The 26,186-nt window shown below is 39.0% G+C and overlaps 1 protein-coding gene across 1 annotated transcript in view; it reads right to left on the bottom strand.

Annotated features, from left to right (window-relative positions):
• Nucleotides 1-10,926: 10,926 nt before the first annotated feature.
• Nucleotides 10,927-26,186, bottom strand: part of egflam (EGF-like, fibronectin type III and laminin G domains) — a 29,416-nt gene continuing 14,156 nt past the window's right edge. Inside the window, exons 8-25 of the mRNA XM_080468330.1 lie at nt 22,934-23,046; nt 22,526-22,803; nt 21,725-21,912; nt 21,427-21,527; nt 21,229-21,329; nt 20,341-20,485; nt 19,480-19,669; nt 17,748-17,873; nt 17,132-17,375; nt 16,488-16,599; nt 15,825-15,941; nt 15,040-15,220; nt 14,709-14,732; nt 14,413-14,491; nt 14,067-14,210; nt 13,531-13,614; nt 13,044-13,147; nt 10,927-12,938 (exon numbers count right to left, since the gene is read on the bottom strand). Coding sequence (XP_080324456.1) covers nt 12,787-12,938; nt 13,044-13,147; nt 13,531-13,614; nt 14,067-14,210; nt 14,413-14,491; nt 14,709-14,732; nt 15,040-15,220; nt 15,825-15,941; nt 16,488-16,599; nt 17,132-17,375; nt 17,748-17,873; nt 19,480-19,669; nt 20,341-20,485; nt 21,229-21,329; nt 21,427-21,527; nt 21,725-21,912; nt 22,526-22,803; nt 22,934-23,046 — 2,483 coding nt within the window. The 3' untranslated portion in view covers nt 10,927-12,786. The remainder of the gene's footprint in view (nt 12,939-13,043; nt 13,148-13,530; nt 13,615-14,066; nt 14,211-14,412; nt 14,492-14,708; nt 14,733-15,039; nt 15,221-15,824; nt 15,942-16,487; nt 16,600-17,131; nt 17,376-17,747; nt 17,874-19,479; nt 19,670-20,340; nt 20,486-21,228; nt 21,330-21,426; nt 21,528-21,724; nt 21,913-22,525; nt 22,804-22,933; nt 23,047-26,186) is intronic.

Raw genomic sequence — 26,186 nt, 5'->3', positions numbered from 1 at the left:
CTCTCTGGTGCCCCGCAGCTGAGGCCCACTCCACATTTTGAATACTAATATTCTATAGGAATGTTTCAGACAAAAAGTAAAACTATTCCCCTGCCAACTGAGGGTCCGGCGAGTCCTGGGCTGACCTCAAGGTCTCATGCAAGTTGACGACAATCTGATCCAAGCAGAAGGGAAGCGGAGCGTATTGTGATTTAATGCCTGAACCAGTCAAACAAATTGTCTCACGACAGAGGAGAAAAGGCTGTACTTTGAGATAAATCCTGGTTGGTCAGGCTCGCAAACAGCAAGGCCCATTGGCCTGGGCAGTAAACTCAAATCAGCTGCTTGTATCCACAATCTAGATTTTCCCTCATGACCCTCACTTCACAAACATGGTTGAGGGTGCTGATTGACTGGTAAACAAGGTTTTGCACTTTGACTTCAAGTTCAGCTTCTTCTTTACATGTTCATCAGTTGCACTATTCCTCCTGCCAGTTAAAATATTGGACACCATCTAAAAAACTCTAATTATTTCATTCATTCAGTCAAACATCAGCAACTGATGTATCAATCTGCTTATTTTGCTCAAGGTGTTAATGCTTGATGGTTTTTTTTTCTAGTCTCTGAAACTGACAACATTTTTTTCTGCTCACATTATGCTTTCATAAAAAACATCAAAGTTTGCACCTTCTGTTCTGATTTTTCGTGTGAAATCGTCAGACAGCTGAGCAACATGTAGAGGAGGGAGAGCAGGGAATGATGGATATTGTATAGAGCTTTAAATGTCACATGTAATGCATGTCTTAAGCCTCTTTAGTGTTTCCGTTAACCGTCATACTGGGAATCTGGGTTATAGATCAAACCATGTGGAAAAAACAGGTCAAAACATGCTCTTTGATAAGTGGAAGGAATTTCAGTCGATAACAAAGCATCGCGGTCGGACTCTGCATCTCACACATATCTCTGTTAATCTCTTTACCTCCCATCTACCTCTGAAATTAAAGTCCAATTTATTTAATGCCTGTGTTTTTTTTATGATTAGAAATGACAATTTAACTTGATCATCAGATATGTCTACCTGCATACAATACATACTTGTGAGAAGAATCAAATCCTGCTGATCAGGATGGAAATTCTTCACAGTAATCTGTTAAACACAACAGCACTCATCATGATCGAGGCAGCAGGAGTGATTTGAGTGAATTGTGGCCAGTTAGAAAATAGGTAATGCAGTCTACTTGTTGTACTATTGCAGAGTAAAGTAGCGCTGACTCTATTCTTATTCACATAACACATTTTATTGAGGCGCTAAAGTACTTTTGTATATGTATATTAAATATGGCAGGTCACACACTATAAAAGCTATGGGCCACGGCCAACATCGCATTTTCATCCTCGGTACATTTAATATGTATGCCCATGGTGGCCAAATGAATATAAGTATAGCTTTAGATTAGAAGATGAGAAGGATGTGGGCTGCATTAATCCATTAGGAAGTGGAGCAACATGAGTCTTTCTTTGGAGGTTGGTGCAAAATGAATACTTATATATAATTTAATTGCGTCAAAGACTTACGTCTTGTCATCTGCAAAAAAGTGCATGTGAAAAGATGAAATTCTGTCACTGAAGCAGCAGCTCAGCTCAACTGGTAGAGAAGGTCTTCTTCCATTCCCAAGGTTGAATTCCCCATAAAATACTAGAAAGGGGCTTTCTTATTAACACAATTAAAACTCTATTGAAGAAACATACATTTAGTTGATATTCCCAAATGTGGATATTTTATGTCAAGGATGAATTGTAATCCATGCTCTCAGAACGAATTGTCGACAACAGAACCAATCAAATTGCTGCGAGTACTGTTTCTTTACCATTGCACCCTAGACATGAAAAAACATATCACAAGGAGTAATAGGTTCTCCTTTAGCAACTCCGGTATGTATACCTTTGTCCAGACCCAGATCACCTGATTTTCCTGAAAAGAGGAGACAAGGACAAATGACTTCAAACATTTGTGTCTATTTCTGGTTTGTCAATCTGCTTTACCCACCTCTCAGAGTGGTAGACCTCACATTAACCCAGAAAAGAGTGGGCTGCTGTGCCACTGTGGTGGTGAAAAGGAAATAAACATTCAATCGTTTCTCATGTTTACAAAACAGCTTTTTTTAGAACGGTGCAGGGCCACTACCCTGCTTGTTTTAGATGTTGTCCGGTTCCACCATAACAGACTGCAAAGAGGCGCTTGTGCTCAGGCTTTCTGCAGAGCTTCATTTTGATAATTTCATGACATTCATATGCGTTCGAACAGGAATACCATTGAAGCATGCAGGACTGTGGGTCTCCAGAAGGAAGATTTTACACTTCTGCCCTCTATCTTTCTATTGCAACTACTAAATTTGATGGATACGTCAAGCTTGACAACAAGCCTCTCAGTTCATTCAGGTGTGAAACAGGCAGGACAGAGGCAGCTGAAGGTTCTTAAACCATAACTCAAAGCTATAGAGAAATAGTGATAGGAAGACAGATTAGGCTTTACATGGAGGAGATGGGACTCGTGGTGTCTGTTGCTATCCACCTGTACACAATTGTGTTTCTGTTTAGGTTGGCGTTGGAACGAGTGGCAGCTCCTAGTGGATTCCCAGAGCACTGCAACACAATATTCACACATTTTTCCACCTACCTTTATTTAAACTTACCTTGTCTTTTAGAATTTAGAATTTGTTTAGCTTCTTGATTATATTTTCAGAAATTTATAAAAAAGAGTAAAGCACCCTCAGGAACTTTGTGTCTGGAGGAAGAAGCTGCCAGCTTCCCAAGGCCTTACTGTTTCCAGCTGTCCGGTCCAGCGATAGTCACTGGAGACACACATGATTATGTTGTGATAAACAAATTTACACTCAAATAAACCTAAATACACTAACTGCAAGGTTTATTTTCTACATAACTTAACAAATTGAATATTCAATTTGATAAAAAACACAAATGTACAGTAAATATTGATTATGAGACTTCCAGTTAAGCATTTTCATTTTCAAACAAGTAGAGGCTTAAAAAACAAAGCACTTAGTTTTTCCACAAACATTCACAGAATAAATATACTTGAACAAGTGCACATTGTAAATTAAGAAATTTTGACCTTCAAGGCAGTGGTACTCAACCGCACATCTGGCCAAAGCATCCAAAGCAGCTTTGATTGGGGGAGAATGTTCAGCATGAGCTTGACACAACTGATAGTATAGTTGGTGGTAAAAAAATGTAAAAATGTAACTGCTTTAAAATGAACTTCAATCCCTTTACAACCCAACTGTCAGGTCTGTGTGTCTGCCTCTGTGTGTCTCACCTCGTGTTTCCAATTAACCAGTGGCCTCATCCCTCTGTGTGCGCCCATCGTTGTGTTCCACTTGTGTCCACCCCTTCATTGTGTATTTAAACCCCTCTCCCTCTGTTGTCCTTGTCGGATCGTCGTCGTCGTCGTCATATGTGTTGAGGACAAAATAAAAATGAAAAACTTACGAAGCAGATGAAAGAGATATAATTGTTGTATAAATGTTGTATTCATGTTGTAAACTTATTGCTGACCAAACAGGCAGAATTGCTACTGAGGTAAAAAAAAATATATATTTTTTTTTTGTTGATGTAGAATGTTTCAAATTAATGACCCTTTTGAAATATATAAGGATATTATTTAACGAATTCGAAACTTGCCTTTGTGTGCTGAACATAACATAAATAATAAATAGAAATCAGACAAAGAATTTGAAACAGAAGCAAACCAGGCAACAGCTCCAACAAGCTAAACGTAAAGCCTCACTGAGAGTAAAGATGAAGAATGATGTATGATAACCGAACTGAAAGGTGAACTTTCCACTGCTGCTGAGTCACACAACCAAACGTTAAAATTGGCTTTAGCTGACTGTGAAATGGGCTTTTCACACGGATGCTCATGTGATTTCCCTCATTGATGAAGTGTTATTTGCACGTTTTGGGACAGGATGGATTTCACTACATCTCCAGCTTAAACCAAATTGTATTTATCAGTTAAAGTTACATATAAGACAGATCATAATCTCAATGTGGCAGGAATAAATCCACATGCTAAGAAAACCACAAGGAAACCTCACGATTCTCAGTTTCAACAATGGAATTCAAGAAAACATTAAAATGTTAGCTTTTTGATAAAAAAGCTCAAATGTTATTGTTGGATCTCAAACTGAACCACATCTCAGGATGGAAGTCATGAATTGGGTTTTAACAGCTCATTCCAGGTCTGTTTAATTAAGTATGATCAAGCAGGCCAGCACTGAGTACAGCATCAAAAAAGCCAAAACATCAAGCATTACTGAGCTGTAAGACACTGTGGCAGGATTTACTAAATAGAGAACACACAACGCAGTCAAACTGAGTCCTGTCAAAGAAGGCTGTCTGCGCTGAGAGGATGTGTAGCATCTCCAAATAACTTCTGTGGACAAGAAATGAGGTCGGGCGCTTGGGATGGGATAATCAGTATCAGGATCTCACATAAACAAACAAAAACAGTCCCGTCTACTGATGAGTCATGTTTGGAGATTTGCGGTACTAACCAAGGAGTGCATATGAGGAGATAGGAGAAGGCAATATATCTGTGTATCAAACCCCCTGGAGAAAAGTAGTTGTTCAACACCCCTTTTAGAAAACTTTACGGTTATAAATATAAAGTCTAATTCACTGAGGAGGAGTTGCTTTAGCGAGAAATTGACTATTGCACTGTTTGGAATGATGGAACAAGAACAAGAAAAGTGAAAGACATTTCATGAAAGTGGATCAGATGCAGTAAAGTGACAATATTATACAACTTCAGCATTAATTCATGGTTATTTCCATTGTAGACTGAAGAGAGTCACATAATGTAGGATTAAATTGTTAGAATAAACTTTGTCATGGATGTTGATGTATGATTGTTGCAAATAACTTAAATATATAATGTACTAAGAAAAAAAAATCCTAATGAATTGTATCATAGGACAGTAGTGGCAACATTTTACAGAAATCCTGCAAGAAATGTCATCATATTTTGAGATTTTCTTTATGCCTGAAATGATCAAATATGTACTATTTCAGTCATTATTTTGCTTTTCAACATATTTAATAATATTTAAATGGCACATATGGGTGTATTGAAATATTGTTAGACAACATTCATTATAATACATTTTATATAATGGCTTAAGTATTCTCATATGGCAGGGTCATCTTTACACTAAAATGTGAATTTCTGTTAAGGTTTGCTCAGATGAGGTCTCAGACCCCACCGTTGGTGGAGCAGAGGGCATATTCTGTCGAAACAAAACCAAAAAGCACAGAGTCCTCGAGATCACGAGAGACAATGATGAGACGCTGGAAAGTCTAAACACGCAGAACACAGACTGAGACATTGGAGAGCCACCAACTTAGACAAACACACCAAAGACACACAAACTATACTACAGCCACCAGGTGCAGACAATCACACACTCAGGCACAGGTGAAACACGTCAGGGCAGGAAGCAACAATCAGACACAAGGAGAGAAAGTCAGAATGAGTCAGAATCTCATAATAATAAAAGAACAAATATGTATCTTGACAATTACTTTGTAGGAATTAGTTACTGAACCAACTTCCTTCATTCATCTTCACAATCTTCAAGCTGGTCTGGAACTGTCACAAGTTCACTCACACACACACACACACACACACACACACACACACACACACACACACACACACACACACACACACACACACACACACACACACACACACACACACACACACACACACACACACAATCTTTGTGCTTAAAAGATTATTCTTTCATAGTACTCTCATCGGGTCATCACCCAAAAAAACTGATTGCATTCTTCCTTGTGTTCTTAAAACTAGTTTAATCTGTTGTTTCTATAAAAAAAAAAAGAGTAGATAAAGATTATTCCTCACTGCATGGAGGAAGTCAACAGTGAGAGGCAGACGGTGCTCTTAATCCAAACGGAGGTAGACACCTGAGTGCTGTGGATATTTCTCTTACCGAAAAATGTTTTTCCTGAGACGTGTTCTGTCTGTTTAAAATTACATTTCACTGGGAAGATGGACTGTACTCCTCCATCATTTATCATAGGATTTATAATTTAAAAAGACTTACAGTAGCGTTTAGCCTGACGTCTCCTTCTCAAACTCCGGACTTCTTACCTCGTCGGGCATTAATGTTTTGTTCCAGCTGATAACTGAATTATTGATGGGATGCACATAGACTAATTCATTTCCCATGGACTGTGCTTTTGTACGACCGTTCTGCTTTCCACATCACCCTGCTTTCTAATAAAAATACCACGTTCTGCACTAATAAGTGCATTCTTTCTTTTTTATTCGTAAATGCAGAGTGACAGGAAATACAAGATAAATCTTCAGCTGGGAATATAAACTTACTTGTTAACATAGTTTCTCAAAGTTTATGTGAATGATCAAAATTAGCAGAGGGTCAAGCGACTTGACTTGTTTTATTTCCATCCACTTCTCAACATTTTTGAGGCTGGAGGTTCTCTGAGTCAGTAGAAATCCTGTGAACACAGAGCCAGTCATAGGTTTAAGTCAATTCCCATGTTTAATGTGTCTAATAAACACTCGTGGAAATAATATAACAGGTTTGGACATTTATAAATTCTATGTTTTCATTCAACCGTGAGTGTCGTAGAATTGAATTAGGTTTTTCTCCCTTCATTCTCTGTCGGGTGCATCTGAGTACTGCAGATCACTGATTGGGTACAGTTTAGTTAACCCTGGATGCCTTCAGCTGCTACCGGTTGGTCTGTGTGGCATATACAGATATCTGGTGAGATGGTGGCATTAGGACACATTGAAGAAGGTAAAGTTGGCTATTTGATATTGTCTAATTTAACATGATCAGCTGCATAAATACACCAGAAACTGTACAGATTGTTCAGAATTTGGACGGCACTCAGCCAGGTTGTTAGTTACTGTCTTAAAGTTCAAATCCATCCATCCATCCATCCATCCATCCATCCATCCATCCATCCATCCATCCATCCATCCACTCAATGGTTCAACAATAAACCTTTAGTTAATCATCATCGGTTCAGTCAAAAACAAAAAGATTAGGTCAAAAAGAGGCACTCTGAAGTCACAAATGAGCTACTTTCCCAAGTAAGCAAATATTTTGTTTCTTTAGTAACTCATAAAGTAACTGTAAGTGCAAATGTTAAGTTACTTGTACAACATGCTAATGCGTAAATACAAAATATGCTCCTGATAGTCAGTAGCATCTCCAGACACCTTCTTCTTTTATTTGTTTTAAAAGTAATTTAGGTGAATCAGCCGTTTAAAATGTGGCCGCTGTAAGTAGAGCAGCATGGGGTTATGATGTTCCTGGAATATGTTATGTGATTTGGTATGTTATTTAAGGCAAATTATGCTACATGAGACAATGGGTCCAGCTTAGGTAAGGGTTTGGTAACAGCATTCATTTAAAAAAAAAGAGAGAGAGAGAGAGAGAGAGAGAGAGAGAGAGAGAGAGAGAATGTACAGATAAAAATGAATTATCACTGATTATTTATCATAAGTTCATCATGATAACAATTGAACAGAAATTAGGTTTTTGTCACTGCTTACCTTTGACCCCAAGCTGTGATAAGATGTGAATGACCTCAATATGACTGAATAGTTTCACCGAAATGAAACTGCCGCTGATCACTTGCTGCTGCTCTCAGTTCATCTGATCATCAGTTTCTGGCAGAGAGAAACATTATCCTGGAGCTCAACCTGAAGATATTTCACACAATGGCACACGTGTTGTGTTTTGGTGATACACGACAGGGCGCCAGGGCGCAATACGATTAAATTCAATATGAAATTCCACGGAGGAACAATCGGTCACCAATTAAATGTGTTATCAGATCAGCGCTGATGTGAAATGAGGAGCCAGATGTACGTTAGCTATCATCAGCTTACATCACACTGAGAATTTTAATCAGAGGCAGAGTTACATTAATCTAATGAAGCCATGCGCTGAATTCAACCAAGACAATGTCCCTCTTTACATAAACCCATCAATGTACTCTCTTCACGAGAGACATGATGAAGTGTGGATTAAACAGAGCCTGAGGAGGCTGCCAAAATGCGAAACAAAACCACCATCAGGCGTCTCTTTTTAAATGTTTTGATTTTCAAATTCTGTTTTAAGAAATCTCACCAAGAGTGATATATTACCGTCTTAATTTTTCCTAAACAATGTAGATGTTGAACCGCCATCACTACTTCTTATTGAACCTAAACAGAACATCATAAACAGCGTTTGTAAGATGTGTTGTGGTTAAATATGTTAAAGCTGCTAATGCAGTTTCTGAAAACAAAGAAAGCTAAATTATCAACTCAACACAACGTGACAGAAAAATAAAGAACAATGACCATTACGTGTTGTAATGGCCTGCAACTTTGTTTGCAGTCAAATAATGAAACCTTTTTATGAAAGCAATTTTAATAAGAAACTTCTATTCTATTCCGTATTCCCACCAGTTTGTGTCTGTTGGATTTTTGTTGTTGTCCTCACAGCTTGACACGAGCTGTAGCTGCTTTCATTTGTATATATTGGTTCCAGAGGTGAATTCTGGTCCGAGACGGTCACAGTCCTGCAGGTATGAAATGAATTATTTCTCTAAAACACCTACGTAAATGAATAAAGCCAGATGATCCAGCCTGTGCAGGGAGATGAGAAAAAACATGCCAAACTGAGGCATGTGAACTCTGATTTTATTCAGTTTTCTTGTCAATGTTACCTGTGACATGTTATATATGGTGAATCAAACATGACTGCTTTCTGATCTCCATGATTGCCCTGCCTAACACCGCTCACAGACACAATAAGTGGAAGTTCCGGGGGATACTACGAGTCAGAAGCAGCTTGATTGGTAATATTTCTTTGTATGAAAGTACAATCTGCAGTTGCAGACATGAGAATCTGTTGCATTTCTTGCTTTTGGACACTAAGGTTGGTTGATTCAGAAATGATCAGCTCATAAAAGACATCATGTGAGCCGAGTGATCGAGGTGAAGGGAAACTCGCAGGGCCATTTTCCTTTCTGACTTACGAGCCCTAATCACGGGATAAATTAAATTTGACAACGCTCAGTTATAATGTAATGTCGATATGGCAGATATGGAGTGGTCGTCTGAAGCTGACACATTTCGATTTACTGGATGTATGAAATGACACCTGGTGACTTGAGAAGCTGCAGATATGGCCAGGTTATGTAAGAAGCAATGGAGAGCCTTTGCTTACAGAACTGCATTATAGAACGGTGAATAGACAGGCCTGCTGGCTCGTGTGCTGAGCAGTTGATGCGGGCATTTTCCTGTGAACTAATGTTCACATGCCATATGTGTCTTTCTCAAGCTAAACTGGAGCCATTAGTTGAATGAGGAACTTTTAGAGGAACCTGTTTGTCTGCTACTACTTCCAGCCCTTGTGGGGTTCCACAAGGTTCAGTTTTGGTTCTCTCTTTATTTATTGCCCTTTGGATCCATAATTACCACTGTTTCTGCCCACTGATATGCAGATGACAGTCAGCTACTGTATATACTGTATATGCCTCTAAACATGTCACACTGTTATAGTACCAAACTGCTGCTTTTCTTGATCACATTAAGAACTTTTAATAAACTTAATTATGAAACATTTTAAGCCCTAAGAGCAACTAAACAGAGATGACGGGATTTGCTTGTACCACGGTGGAGCCTAAAACCAGGCTCAAGCTCAGAGGGGATCGAGCTTTTGCCAGTCGCAGCTTCTCGACTATGGAACAATCTCCCAGGGCACATCACCCAGGAACCCTCTTCATCTCTTTTTAAATCAAATCTTAAAACCAATCTCTTCTCTTTGGCTTTTACTACCATGTAAGATGCTGATATTAATGTGTGAGCTTATTAATGTGTTTTTAATTGGGTTTTTTTTTTGTTGTTTTTGGTGTGCGTTATTTACGTTGTGTACAGCACTTTGGCTCCCTATGTTTGTTTTAAAGTGCTTTACAGATAAAGATGGATTGGATTGGATATGGCATTACCTTTACCTTAAATACTACACCTTAAACAGTCTGTTTCATTGAAATTAAGTATTAGTTATAGCATGTACTTAAAATGTATTTTCTATGATTTATCAAAAGATTTGAAGAAATAACTTTAAAACAGATTCAACACATGAAACGAATAATAGACGTAAAAGTGAGATATGGTATTGGTGAAATAGGGGCTAAAGTACAGTTTCTCTTTAGCTGAATAGGGATGGAAAGCTTAGTTTGAAGGAATATATGATAATCTTGAAACTGAATCAAGTAAATCTACTGGCTGATCGTGTGAGTTGTGGGCTTAAGAGTAAGTCAAGCGTCCCTCCCATAACAGTTCTCTTTTCTGTGCCTTGCTATTATATTGTAAATGGGTGATAGCCATTGGCACACACTGGCCGGCCAAAGTCACAATAAAATCCTTCTGTTATTCATTTCAGGATGATCAAATTATCAATGGAGACATTAAACATTCTGAGTTCAAATCTGTCGTATGCGCAGACATGAGAAATTCCCTTTCTCTTTGAAACAGACATAAGAAGTTGTAATTGTCTATTCTCTATATCCGGGTTTATTCAAGAACAATATTCAATATCTTTACAGACATGAGTTCTGCAAGACAGTATTGGTCTCAGAGATTTGTGTGCGATTTGGGGGGTTTCGTGAGATTCAAGCAATACTCCTCTGCAATCTGCAAGCTGAGTAAAACTAGGACAGAATAATCTTTTGTTGGGGGGTAATCTAATACATAATGTGGACTGAGTTACAAACACGTCATAGCTCACACGTCAATGTGGTTTTTCCAGTGTTAGAAAATATCAAAACCGTTTGAGTTAAACCGCACTTAGAAATTTAGCCAGCAAATTTATCATCAACAGGTTATTTAATTGCAGTCTCTGGTTTTGGACAATCAGCTGTCAAGAGTACTAGTTACAAATACAAAAAAGAGCAAAAAAAAACAACCAAAAAAACAAATGCAATGTTTTAGCAAAGCAAGTGAAACATGAGCAGGCTTGCTTCATCTATTCATCTATTTGACCATCTGATAATAAGAAGAGACAACATGTGTAAAAATATATTTTTCGATATGCCTACAGTCAGTGTTTTATCACATATCAAACCCTGGCACCTGGATAATCCTCTACAGGACACTACAATGCTCAGTAATTGTTAGGTGTTTATTTGGGGGGGCGTATTAAGGCTCGAGTTAGTTTTGTTTGTGTAAACACTCAGACCTGGCAGTTTCTGCTTGCTATTCTGGTTGGAGCGTCACACGAGTCACACCTACTACGCACATAGCTGGATTATCTACCTTCACTAGCAAGCAGCATTGGCAGGAAGCATAAACCTTGAGCAACTTTTTTAAACCAGCCGTCAGACACATACGCTGACACCACAGATACATAAACATTTTCCTACTGTCTATGGTTACTGACTACATTCGCACAGCACAAGTCACGTAAATCGATTCATGTAACCACACTGGTGGAAAAACACTTTTAACCATCATATGTCTTTCATGATATGATACTTCTTTCTTTTTTTTTTTTAACTCTGCCTTTTTTTTTCTTTTTGAAATTTTTCCACATTTACACCACATTAGGTGAAACCAAAGCAGAGCACTCACCGGCCAAACAATCTTTTTTTGGACATTGGTGTAACGGTTGAGACATTTCACCACATATGATGAAAAACAACATAATTTAACATAATGTGGATGAAAGCTTTGGAAAGAGTAGAACTTGGTATGCAAAGCATAGTTATTTTCCAGCATGGAAACCAAAGAGAGAAGGTGAAAGTGAACTGAACATTGAAGTCCATGGTTCTGTGGTTTATGTCAGATGATAGTATGGTTTTGTCAAGATTTTGTTTGCTTCAGTGTTTTATGTGACAAGTATCGACAAGATTTGAGAAAAGAAGCCAGGAAACCAAAAGAAGGAGGTAAAAAGAAATATTTTGTGCATCGTCTCCCTCCAAAACTAGAAACTTTTAGAAAACGGACATCGATCACACTTTAGAAAATGCATCTTTCTACGTACCAACTATACATCACAGACAACAATACAAATGCCACAAGAACAAAACCAAAAATAACAAATATCCTCTAAGACCAAAAGCAAAATCCTCTAAATAGAAGTTTGTCTCTGCGAGCTGCTCTGGGTCAGGTTCATGATGACTGTTGATCCCTTGGATCACTTCGTTCTTCTAGCAATCAAAGAAGGATTTACAGTAGAAAAAAAAATAAAGTTACAATTGGAATCATTCCATGAAAAACTGTCCTTCAAAAGGTTTTTCAAAGCCCCTCATTACCCACAATGTTAAGCTTTTACTCCCCTTTCACAGAGTACTTGTGCGTTGTAATATCCTCTCTGATGAAAGGCAGTCGTTTTCGCTGTAGCCATGGGTTGTAAATGTTAATCCAGAGAAAAATTATCAACATTAGAGTAAACTTTACAACTTGGCAGGTCTGTGTTTAAAACTCTCTGCATAGAAAAAAAAACAAACAAAAAAAACATTTATGCAACTCAAACCTAGAGCAACATTTTCTAGTTTGTGTCAAAAACCAGATCACATTTATTTTTGGTGGATTTCATATTATCCAAAAGGAAAAATAAGATTTTTCAGATTTTTGTGGCTGGCATGGCTTTTTTTTTCTCAAGATGTCCAATCACACAATCATTTGGGAAATACAAAAAGAAAAGACCCTCCATGTATCAAAGCCTTTTTCTAGTTGGAACAGGTGTTGATGTTCTTGCCGTCAGCGGCGTCTTCCACCAGCGCTAAGTGATAGTCAGTGGAGAGCGTGAAGTGGGACACGCAGCCCACCAAGCCTCCCATATACTGTCTGTTTGTGTGAAGCGCTATTTCTTTCATGCCACCTTCAAGGAGCAGAGAGGAGGGGAAAACAGTCATCAGAATCATCGTCATCATCATCAACGGATTGCGGTATTTCAGTTCGTTGAGGAGGTACGAGCGCCACCTACCAACATATAAGGGTCCGTTGATATTGAGCTGTCTCATCATGCCAGGTGACCTGCCTGTCTTTGCTCCGTAGTCGTCGACTGTCAGCTTCCCCGACTGGCCGTCCCTGAAGCGATGACAGAGTATGGTAGAACACATCAGCCGCAGAAAATAAAGCCTCTGGTTTATCAACAGAAATACCAAACTCCCTTAAAGGAAGTCCCCTGATGGTACAATTTCTATATGCTTTGACAGTAATATCCAACTGTCATCCATATTTGTAGAAACAATTTGTTGGTGTTAAATTCGGTTGCTGAACTTTCTTAACGGGCCGGCAGAGCATTATAACTAGATTTCAACCGTTTGTAAGCATTTATATTGTTTTAAAATGCTTTCAAGGGGTCAGTTGAGCCTCTGTGAACATGCATGAAAACAAACAACCAAATCCATGTTACACTCTGGGCGTTTATATCACAACACTTCTTAAAGATCGACCGGTTTGCACCTTACCTCACAGCCTTCACTCTGTGCCACTTTCCATCGCTAAAAGTCCCGTTAACAACAATGTCAGCTGCTCCGCTCCCCAGGTTAAAACTACAAAAAAAAACACAAGTGCAAAGTGCATATAAGGAATCGAGCCGGTTACGACATGCACAGAGGGTTTTCTTTTGGAGGCTATGGTCCAGATAAATCCAGTTCCTTCAGGGTCACCGTCCTGATTCAGACTCCACTGCTTTTTTTTTTGTTTTTTTTAGCTCTGCCTTTACGGGTTGCTTTGCTTTTGCGACCCTTTGGTGGGATCAGTGTCCCGCTCCATCATCTTCTTCCTTCTTTGGAACTAAACTTTCTTCTTTTCCCTAAATCTGTCCTTTTCTCCCAAACTCCTCTAAATCAGAGGAGACAGATGTGAAGCCACAGAGCACAGAGATCTAGCACTTTGACTTAAGGAGTTTCTCTTGAGCCTACATGTATTTTGAGATTATCCTGATAAGTTCATGCACTTTCTTTGACTCTTTCACGCTGTTCTTCATAATGACGGCAAATACCTGAAGATGAGCGCACCGTCCTGAAGCCCCATTGAAAGGAAGTCACTGTTGGGCCTCATTGGGCTGTCTCCTCGCCACAGGAGCAAACCATCTTTCGCTGTGCTCTTAAAACGCATGAAAAGGTTGTTTCTGGACCCAGAAACCCTGGAGACACAAGAACATTTAAGAACAAATAAAGTGCGTGCGGCCTGTCACTGAGCATAATAAACACAAATAATAATAAAAAAAACACTATATCTGGCCTATGAAAACTCCAATTTTAAGGAATAAAATTTAAAAAACAATAAAAAAAAGAATTGTTAGATAAGGCATGAATACATGAAATTACACACATTTCATTACCCACCTTTTCAGGATATCTCTGTTATCATAGGTCAGGTAACTTCGGCCAATGAACTGTGGGATTTCTATGGCTTCAGTCACAGCTGAAAAGGAGGCAAAATAAATTGAAATCATCACAAGGTGGCAGCATCGGTATATCTACTGTTTACAGCTGAGCTCAGAGACTACATTTTGTAGGAAGAAATAACATTAAAAACTAAAATCTTGTGTGTTTTCAAAGAGAATGATGAAATATTTAAATGCACAGGTTTGGAATTAATTGTCTGAATTCAGAGGAAAAAGTTACAAAAGAAAACTTACTGTTCAAACAGTAATTCCCACACTCTGGTCAATGAAAGCGTTAAACAGAGAAGAGATAAACTTAAGGGGAATAAGTATATTCAAGTGACATTACATAGTCGAACAAAAGCAGAATTAAGAATAGAAAACAGGAAATGCAATGCCAAAGGGTTAAAATATATGAAATACAAAGCAGCGGCAGAACATCTTGCCGACACAACGATGAAAGCGAATGTTCCCTGATCAGAAAACAAAAAAACTACACAAGACCATCAACCTTTAAGATGCGCAGGTGGCTGGGAACACCAATCTGAAGAAAATGTTCAGTTTGATATAAATGAATGTAGCAGACCTTTCTGGCAGTGCCGCCCATCATACCCTAGGGGGCAGTCACACTCATATCCATCCCACTTAGGCCTGCATGTGCCTCCGTTGGCACAGGGGCTTCCCACACATGGGTGGGCAGAGTTTGCTACATTAACTCCACCAGCGTATCCAGTTGTAATTGGGATGGTGTGATCATTGAGTAGCAGCTGGAGAAGTGAAAGTAAAAAAAAAAAAAAACAGCGATTGAGAGGAAAGGACGAAAGAAAATAAACAATTTAAAGTCACAGTGCCGCTGGGGCAATTTGTACTACAACCAGTGGTAAAACATGGTGAAGTTAAACATTGTTTTTGTTCCAGACTCCACAGCAGGGACGATCAAAATTTAACAATTTCATCTTCACTAAAAAAGGTTCAAATTAAGATCGAGCACAATAATCAAGCTTCTGTATGTCCAAAAATGTCAGTCGACATGCTGCATTTGATCTGATTCCATTGAAAAGAACTCAGCAATACAGTAATTACAAGTCATTTTGATACTGCATTCAACTGTGCTCAAAATGACCATAATCCTACCATTCCCTGTTAAAACATAGTCATATATTAATGTTTGTGATCCGTGAGTTACACATTTGCTATGTTGGATGGAGATGTTAAAACATATTTTTACAAAAGGAATGTGTTTTGTGACTGAGAAATATTGTCTTGCAGGGTTTTTCTACACTGGTGTGCAGGAATGGAGGAATGAAAAAACAATATTTTGTCAACAATATAATAAGTCTGTGATCTCTGATATCTGAGAGACACGCTCACCTTCTGAATGATTCCTGTGAAGGGCTTTGTGACACCAGCCGTCCTCTTAGTTTTGTCATATTCTGGCACTCCGCCAATGTAGAGAGGGGCGCTGCAATTGATCTGAGTGAAAGCTCCCTGAAACGTTTATATGACACACACAGGAAGAAAGCTTATTTTACAACACTTAGAACTAAATGTTGTTTGATCACATAATGTGATTTGATGTTTTGCCTTTAATTTATATCCAAACAGGAATTTATAAATTGTATCTGGTTTGGATAAATTTCCACTTCAAAAACTTCAATCATGCAAATGTACAACAGCAAAGGCAAAATGATAGCAAATCACAGTTATGGACAGTTTGCTAACACTTACTCACTGGAACTCAATGTGAATGAAAACTGTTTTGTGGTTCTAATGAAATGTATCGAACAAGAAAGGTGTTTAGTATTTATATTTCTGTCTCTTTAACATGAAGATCATCACAATACATATTTGACGTAAATATTTCCACAAATGGATTTATTTCACCCTGTAAAAAGTGCTTTTATCGACGGGCACATGTCTAAACACAACAAACTATAAAGAACTTGTTGTACGATATGTGAAGACATGATATTTCCACATGTATTCCTAAAGGAAGATGCGATCGTCACCACACAATGAGAAAAGCTGAAATACCTCAGAAATCCCCTCCATGGGCCTCTGGCTGTCCACCTGCAGGATGCCACTCTTTGCTGTACGAGACACTCTGAGCTCATGCCAAGAGTCCAAACTGATCTGCTCATCGCTCCTGTGGCACAAAGTCGTCACACATTTGGCATGTGTCATCTACATCTACTACTATGGATTTGTGAATTAAGTTCTGAACCCTAAAGGTCCAAGTTGACGCTCTCTGGCTTTAAAGTAACGAGTTGGGGTGAAGATTTCGTAAAAAGTTATTCATCAAAATGTACAAAACTCATTTCTAATTGTGGCAGCATAAAGTAAAATCCCTTCTGCTAAATATTTTTGCTTAAAAATTAGCTATTTATTACAGCCAGGTTACTTTTTTTAATGAAAAGAAAATGTATCTTATTTGTTGAGCAAAGTTTTGAGTGAAATTAGGAAAATGACCAGAAGCAGCTTTTAATCGGTCATGACAGCAATTCCACATGCTTTAGGTTTGAAAGAAGATTGACATCCGTTTTAAAAAGCGTCTGCAGTTCAGTTCATTGATATGATGATGGAAGAGAACATAAGTGAGAGACTTCAATTATTTTGTCCATATTTGGTTTCTAAAAGACGTAAAGAAAACAGATCAGAAGGCTGGAGGGGTCTGGTACCTTATGACAGCTCCTCCAGAGCCGCAGTCAAACCTGAACTCCACATATCCGTCCACCAGGTTTATTGCCAGGAAGTCTCCACTTTCTGAGTCATCGCTGTACAGCAGCACGCCGTCGGGCATCGAGGGCCGAAATGTCACTTCAAACTCCGTGAAGGACAAATAGCTTTGTGAGGACTGCGGCCACGGGAGGACAGCGTACGAAAACACAGTTTCGTTAAAGAGCGGCGAGGACAGTGAGAAACCTGAGGATTGAAAAGAAGACATGGGGGGGGGAAAAATAAATACAGGCAGTGTGAAAGAAAAAAAAGCATTTTAGTAGAAGAGGTGTGAGGAAAAGGGTAAATAAGAATGACAAGGAGGAAAATAATGACGGCATTGAGTGAGCAAAATGAGAATAAAGGACTGGGGTTTCAGGAGAAGAAAGTCAAAAGTGCTGTCGGGTGAAAGCTGATCTTACACTTACTAAACTGTGGAGTGATTACCTTAAAAGGTCCATGTAATAATATATAACAGCTGAGTGTTAGGAAAACACTTAGAGATGTTGGTTTTTTTCTTTTTAAACTCCCAATACTATTACAAGTCTCCTCCACAAAAAAACCTACTGAAAAACTCACTTTCTTCACAAAGTGCTCCCCTGAAGCCGAGCGGGCACAGGCAGATAAAGCCATCCGCCCGGTTTGCGAAGCAGACTCCATCGTTGGCGCAGCTGACCAGGTCGCACACACTGTCACTGCACTCACCTGGCAGATGAAAACAAACTCCTTACACGGTGATCAGCCATCACATTATGACGCTGACGGCTGACGTGAGTAATGCCCATTGTCTCTTTGTCATGGCACCTGATAGTCGGTGAAGTATGTTCGGCGGAAAACAAATATTTTGTCCTCAAGGTTGTGTCAGAAGCGGGAAACAAGAGCAAGCGTAAGGATTTGATTGAATTTGACTGAAGTATGATGGTTAGATGACTCAATCGGAGCTTTTCAGAAAGTGTAGCTCTTGTGGGATGTTTGTTATTTTCAGTGTTGAGTTTCAAAATGGGTCTAAAGGAGGAAAAGAGGTGAGCCATTAATGATGCTCGTGGAGAGTAAAGGTTGGCTCTATGTGCTCCAGTCCAACAGATTATTCTGCAAAAGTTAATGCATGTTCTGATAAAAGCTGTCAGAATACACAGTATCACAGTTTGTTTATTGGGCTGTAAAAGGGGGACCTGTCCAGTATTAGGGCATAGTAGTATAATGCAAATTGGGGTATATCTATATAAAAGTAAATTAAACAACATTTATCATTGTTTTGTCAGTTACTTGTGCAACCAAAACATATTAAATAAAAAGGTTTTTTAAACAATAATTATGGTGAAAAATCCCATCTCAATTTTTGAAAATATTGTAGCCTACTATATTAAAGTACAGTATTTTTGATTTTCAACACCAGTATGCTAAAACTATACATAATAAAACAAAAAGGTCTTTCAGTGAAGCTGAATCAACTGAACTTCCACTGTTTGATTTTAATCATGGGGTAAATGTAACTTTTAAATGTGCCTATAATAGCTCACTTACAATATACACTTTCAATGAATGCAATATTTTACTAGGCACTGAGTCTACATGTGATTTGTACAAAACAGAAATTATAAGAGACTATAAGTCATACGAGTATCAACAAAAAAAAAATACGAAGACATGACTGTATATTATATAGCATGTATAATAGTTTGTTTTTTGTGTGTGTGTTTAATGCAGCATAAAAAGTAACACACTATTTTGTTTTAGAAGGTTATTTCATCTCCCAAATAACATGTTTAACATTCTTGCCATGGTTCGTGTTCAATGTTTTTCAATGATCTGTGAGCAACAATTTGCCAAAAGTTTCTGCTTCTTGCTTCAATGACATATTGGCGGAAACCCAGTCATTAAAAAACATTTCATTCTTACTGTCATTGTGACATTGGGCGATCTAAACTGACAATAATTCCTTCTAATATATTAATGTGTTTGTTTGTCTTGATTTGTTTATGCCAGATATTCAAACCAATGGACGATTACTGTCATTATAAGTCATGCTCTGCTCTCGTTTGTTTTTTTTTAAACATAATGAAATGACAATAGTGCCATGCTGTGCAGTGGATGAGCACCATCATCCATATTTAACTGAAGCTCTTCAACAATTTTAACAGGAGATGTACGGAACTTTAAAATTGTTGCCCAGCTGCTCAAATATGAAGCCAAACCTGACAGGAAAACCAGTACATGACGGGTAACATAGATCATAATTATATCCCGGCGACAGCAGTCAAAGAATAAAACTAATTTCACAATGTGTCACACAACCTGCCCGCCTCCTCACCTATATCTGCCCCACTTAGAGATCTGCCCAGCGGCCAGGGTCTGATGTCTGTCGCCTTGTTGTTGACGGTCAGACTCTGAATGCAGCCCACAAAGCCACGGTTTGTCCCAGTTGCCCTGACCAGCCAATAAGTGCTCGGAGATCCACCCACGTACAGCGGGGAGCGGAAAGTGATCTTTGTGTATTGGCCCTAAAAGAGCGAGATTGAAAAAGAAACAACAATGTGCGTCATCAATAGAAGCTTTGAAGCTACTTCTGATCTGGAAGAGCCAAAGAGATGGTTTGTAGCAGATGACTCAACCTTTGAAATTAACAGGGAAGTGAAAGGGGAGGCTCGTAATGTATGTTATTCTCAACTATAGTTGAAATAAACATCTTTACACTGTTTTTGCAAACAAAAAGAAGAAAACATACTCAATCAACCTTCTTATCCAAGAATGAAAAATGTTTAGTTTATGAAATACTGTAAAAAGATTGAAATAAGAAGTTTTCTGCAGCATGTTGCTGTTCTTTTTTTCCACTTAAATATGAACATGGATGAATAATATGTATCTCCTCATTACATAGGCCTGTATGACAGTTTTTGTTTTTAAATGTCTTTAGACTAAAATCAGATTTGGAAATGTAAATTCAATTCATTCATTTAATTGGCATCTGAGAAGATTTACCAGTTTCAAACTGTAATGAAGACCCTACAAAATGTAAGAAGTAAAAGGTAATAATATTTGTCTTACAATATCAATGGGAGAAGAAAAAAAACAGCTTATCTGTAGTGACCTTAAATTGTATTTATGCACAATGAAAACATTAAAAACTTGTTATGACGTCTCACATCTGCCCTTCATTTCTTTTAAGTCTTACCTGGGAGCGTCCAGATATGGGGTTGTCATTATCCATCCGGAGCCAGCCACTCATGCCGTCTCTGAATACAGTGACTGTGTGCCACTGACCGACAACAATACGACTCTCGCTGACTATCTGAGCAGCTCCTGTACCACAATTAAACCTGCAAACAAAGAACAGGAAGGTCACTGTTTTTTCTTTCATGAAAAGAAGCCAGAAATCCATCGATTCCTTTTTTAGTACTGTTTCATCCACCCGGGGGGGTAACCAGAAGGCTGGAGCCAATCCCTGCTAACAATAAGGTACAGCCAGCAAAAGTGGCTTGAAAAGTAACTAGTAACCAGCCAAAACCTGCTTGTAACTGTAGGTAAAGATTTATTATCCTCTTGAGTAGCTTGTTTAACTGTCCCAGAGAGCAGGCCTTGTTTCAAAAGAGATTAATTGATCTCAAGAAACTGCGTGACAGAATAAAGGTAAAATAAAGAGGAATCTGTGAGATGTAACTTGTAGCCCAATCAGTCTTTTAAACCCACAATGTTTCATAATATGTTGCAGTGAGTCACTTTACCATCCTTCCTGCTTCAAGACCAGAACAGAAGAAACATTCTGACATGACGAAGATTAGGAAATATGATGAGGGTTTGGTTTTTTTCGCCAATGAGGTTAATGAAACAACTAACTGCAAGCAGCTGAAACAACAGGCACAGTGACTCACTGCTGCCACCAGGAGGACAAAAATTGGCATTACTAAAATCTTAAATACTGTACCTTTAAATTCTACATGTCCATCCAAATCATGAAGCTATTTGCAATCATAAATGGTCACTCAACATGTGTTGCTGCTTTCACATATATCCTAATCTACAGTAAAAACTTGTGTGAAAGTGCAAAGCTTCATTTCCTAACCTGTAGTGAACTTTTCCCCGAACCAGGGCGAGCGAGGTGAAGTCTCCACGGCCATGTTCGTTCTCTCCACAGTAGAGAAGCAGCCCGTCCTCAGACTCTGCCTGTACCAGAGAGGGAAACCGCCTCAGACTCTTGTTCATTACAGACCAGGGGAAATAAAAAACAAAATAAAGCTATCAAGGAAGAACAATGTCTTACCTTGAACTCCAGAGTAATCTGAAAAGTCTGGTAGGAGTTTTTTAGGGGTTCAAAGGTCATATGAGAGTAGCCGTAGAACCGGGGAAATGTCATCGACATCACTGAAAAGAAACGAAGAAAGCAATTCATGATGACTGTATGTATGTTGATAACTGCCAAATGTTCGTTGCATCACATGCGAGAAATGCTTAGTATCAACTCTGAAAGCTTTTAGAGCTTATGCCTAATAAAAATGGGTTCATTTTACTTCTTTAAGACGGCAATCACATTATTATCAGTGAGACCTTTTACATCTTACCCTCTGAGCAATTCTCCCCTTTTCGTCCGAGATTACAGTGGCAGCGCGAGCCCCCACTTTCAAAGTCGCTCAGACAGAAGCTATCCGGGGGGCACACGGTATCATCACAGGTCAAGTCGTACACGCGCGGTTCGTCCCCTTTCCAGGGTGACATGGTCGGCGTGGTAGTAGTGGTGGGCAAAGTTACACTGAGAGAGAAGAATGAGGAATTTAAGTTAATCCCTACAAAAAAGTTCAATAACAGTAGTCAGTGCTGCATCTGAAAATCATAATTCACTTTTGGGATCCTGATATATACATTATCAGCTCTGTCTTCAAGGTTATCTAAAGGTGGTATTTGGTTTTAAGATGCCCATCTCTGTGAAGATACGTTATGTCCCCTGTGGTTTAGGGAAGGAAACAAACAGTAAAAAGGAAAATGCTATAGAGTTAGAATGACTGACAGCTGAAATTCATGTCACATTTCAATGCTCCATTCACCATCTTTATCACATAATTAAGTGGAACAGCATGGAAAAAAGCCAGTTGTTTATGGCCTTTACCGCCAAGCAGAGAGCCAGGATGGATGGCAATCTAACAATCAGATAGCAAGAAGAACAACAACAACAGTAATTTTGTTGAGAGGAAAAAAAAAACATATTGATGACCCTGTTTTTCTTTTTCCGTGTGGATGGATCACCAACTCTTCTATATCAAAAAGCCAGTCCAGAACGTCGTCTGATGTCTGATCAATCAATGCCTTCAATGAGCCACACTTAGCATCAAATAATCTTCTGGATACATTTATGAGCAACTTCTCACCTGGTAGTGGCAAGAGGAGCTGCAGTTGTGGAGTCAGGAGTGGCGCTTGTCCCGGGGTTTTCTGGAAAAATCAGATCTGTGAACTCTGAGAGGATAGATGAGGTGCTTGTAGTGCTGGAGGTGGTGGTGGTGATGGTGGTGGAGACTTCTGGGTCAGTAACATTCGGAGGAGTGATGGTGTTCATACGATATACAACATTTCGTCCAGATGGTGGCGCAGGGCGTGAGCGTAACTGGGACTTCTTGTTGTTCTGATTGATACCTGGGAAAGGCTTCAACTATCCAATGAAGAAAAAGGAAATTATAAATCATATACTTAAATATATATATATATATATATATATATATATATATATATATATATATATATATATATATCACAATATGTTCTATCATGTGAGAACCCACCTCTTCTATAAAAATATCGTAATCTGAGTCATCGATGTCAAATCCATCCTCATCTTTGAACTGGGGATCAGTGACGTAACGCCCGTAATCACCGCTTCCAACCTCTGATGCACCTGAAACACGTCAACGATTACTATGACATCACATTTATTTCAGGATGTTTGAGGGTGTGAATGATCAGAAGAGTGTCCACTGTCAATGTTGAAGGTCATGATTACAGATGACAGTGTTAGAAAACATGAAAATGATGCTAAATACTGTGGCCAAACTAAGCTGTACGTTATTTACGTTATAAGATTTCATATGGATTTCATGGCGATCCCATAATTCCTGTAGAGAAAAAATGTCAGCCAACAATATCATGTTTGCTTCAAAACATTTTGTAACCAAATCCATTAACTGCAAATTAATATTTGTTTATGTCTGCAATAGATATCATAAAGTAATTACTCACAAAGACCATCAACTAGTGCTCTTTTCACCTTTCTTTTGATCTTTTTCAGTTTTTCAAAAGAAATTTTGTTGAATTTATTTTCCGTGGGTCCAAAACTAGTCCTCAATGGACGTTTTTCTCCTGAGAGTGACCTCCTTCCTGCTTTTCAGGACACATAAACCCGACCCGATCATCCAATTCACAGTGAGTCACAACACCAGAACCACCAAAGAACAGAACAGCTTACATGTTTCTCGATTAATTTCTCTTGTAGAAATTTGTCTTGTTTCACAATCTAATTCCAGGATATCATTTTGCACACAACTAGGTGATGTCATGGTAAACTCACTATTCATATCTACAGCTGCTTTCCATTCACTCTGAGGTGATAGACTACATGAAACCTTGTTTCTCTTTCCTGACATTTGTGCTTCTTCTTGAACTGGAATATTCAGCTAGATGTCCGAGGTACTAAACTCTTTTTGCTAAAATGGAAAAGGCATTTCAAATAAATACACAGTCTCACTAGTGGTGCATGCCTGAGCGTTCCCCCCCCCGAGCAACTAACATTCATGACTGACTCACTGGCGGAGTGAATGAATTACAATGGCTGAATTTTTAGATGATGTTAAGAGTGTGGTGATGATTGTTTTCTGATGACAAATGACCATGGAGGGCAGATGTGTTTGGATTTCACTGTGATGCTGGGGATGATGATCGAACGGCGAAGGTAATCGAGTTGCCGTTAGCTTGGCGAGTATACCTGATAGCCTGTACCGCGGCCGCTGCACCACGTACTGAAAAGTATCTCCTCGATACTGAGCTGCGCCGTAGGGAGCTCATGATGAATAAAGACAAGACGAGACAATGAGCGCCACAAACACAGCCTGAAAGCTACCAACAACATTTCTACCGTCCACATTAAACGCTTACCAGTAGACCGTTAAATGATTTAATTCATGGAGTAACCATACATTGTAACTGCCAGCAAAAAACACATAGAAATGTAGTAAATGATTCTAAACTGCCATAACACGATCACTGTTGGCAATATGTCTGTATGTCCCTTTATAATCCTCAACTAACTCAGCCGCTTTCGACGACAACATGAGGGATGCGAGACTGTAACAGTCTCTGTAAGAGTGAACAGCTTCACACATTCCACTCAGCATTAGAGTGAATCAGTCCTCACCTTGTCTCGACAGACCAAGACAAATAACTTACTTTTGATGTGTTCTAAGTCAGAAAGCAAAGCCGCAACTTTTAACAGACGTAACCACACAATTAACTGCTCGTTTAAAGCACATTTGTACTTTTGTGAGTGCCATGTTAATTCTGAACATCATGCTTGAAATATCTGTTTTACACACCAGAATACTAGAAATCATATGCAAGAAAGATGTTTAACATAACATCTCCTCTTGTGTAACTTACTCTTAGAAAGCCTAATCTTAGATTACATAATATCCACCTCCTTCCATCCCCCTCTTCTCTTTACCCCATTCCCATCCATCTCTGTTGTATCAATATATTACATGTTGCAAGTTGGCTGATAGAAATGAATGTCATTTTCCAAATGTATTACTGTGGAGCAACATTGTGGATATGTGTATAGGTCAAACACATCACAAGAAACTTGATATTTAAGTTTGAATGGAAGCCGAGGTTTAAACTGCTAACTAGCAAAGCCTAATAACATTAAACCCTGATGCTGAGTGCTGGCCCACAAGGAGGGGGGATGACCAAAAAAACCCTCAGCAACACTAATCTTCTGTTGTGTAACAATCCCCCCTCAATCAATACCACCCTGAGTCTCTCCACAACACTCAACAACACAGAACAAAAACTGTCACAGAGGGAGCAATAAGTAAAGTATGTCATCAGTCAAGCCCACCCCTGCTGTTCACTCAAGCAGCGGTGCATTGTGTGCATGAGTGTATGCATCCATTTGGAGTGTGGATGGGCCGGAAAGGGGTCTGGCATCTCGTCCTTAATCCTGTCTGATGAGACTCGGACGTAACCCGCTTTTATCCCCTGCTGAGAAACCACGCTTCTCTATCTCTCCTTTTCTGTCCGGCTGTCTCTTTGTGTTTCCCTAACTGGCTCGTTTCCTCTGGTCTCTTGAAACCTTAAATAACATTTACACTAACAATGTCTTCCGCGCATAATCTTTCTCCCTGTCCGCATTGTGAGTTCTGTCTCTAAACAGTCATGCACTATTTACAGCACCTAATTCAATCACAGGCAGTTTACTCTGACAGCCAACATGGCATGTCAAGCTGCCCGGCCACATACCTCAATAATGTGATTGTGTTTAATTCCTGTAGTCAGATATAGTTCTTCTAATAAACCCTGATAAGCACAAGGATCTAAGCACACACACACGCACGCACGCACGCACTCACGCACTCACGCACACAATACTTACACATAACACAGCCCAGAAATCTATAAGTGAATCGTGTGGCTCTCTTTCCATTAGATGATATTAAATGATATTAAGTGTAGTGTGTGTGTGTGTGTGTGTGTGTGTGTGTGTGTGTGTGTGTGTGTGTGTGTGTGTCACACCTGTGTGCATGTGCATGCATTTTAATATCATAATATCCTAGCAGCCCCCCCCAACATACAGCCAGAAGTGAGATTCATCAGAAATAATAATGTTAATGACTGTGTTGAGCTACATCTCCATCATCATCATCATCATCATCATCAAAGGCTGCGGTGACAAAAACCCACTGACACACTGCCAGGTGCTGACCTACATTGACGCAAAAAACCAGCAGAATATCTGAACAGAATGTGTCACTGCAACCAAGCTTT

The sequence above is a fragment of the Lipophrys pholis genome (assembly GCF_963383615.2).
Source record: "Lipophrys pholis genome assembly, chromosome: 7".
Classification (NCBI taxonomy): Eukaryota; Metazoa; Chordata; class Actinopteri; order Blenniiformes; family Blenniidae; genus Lipophrys; species Lipophrys pholis.
This window is presented reverse-complemented; position numbering and strand designations above follow the sequence as displayed.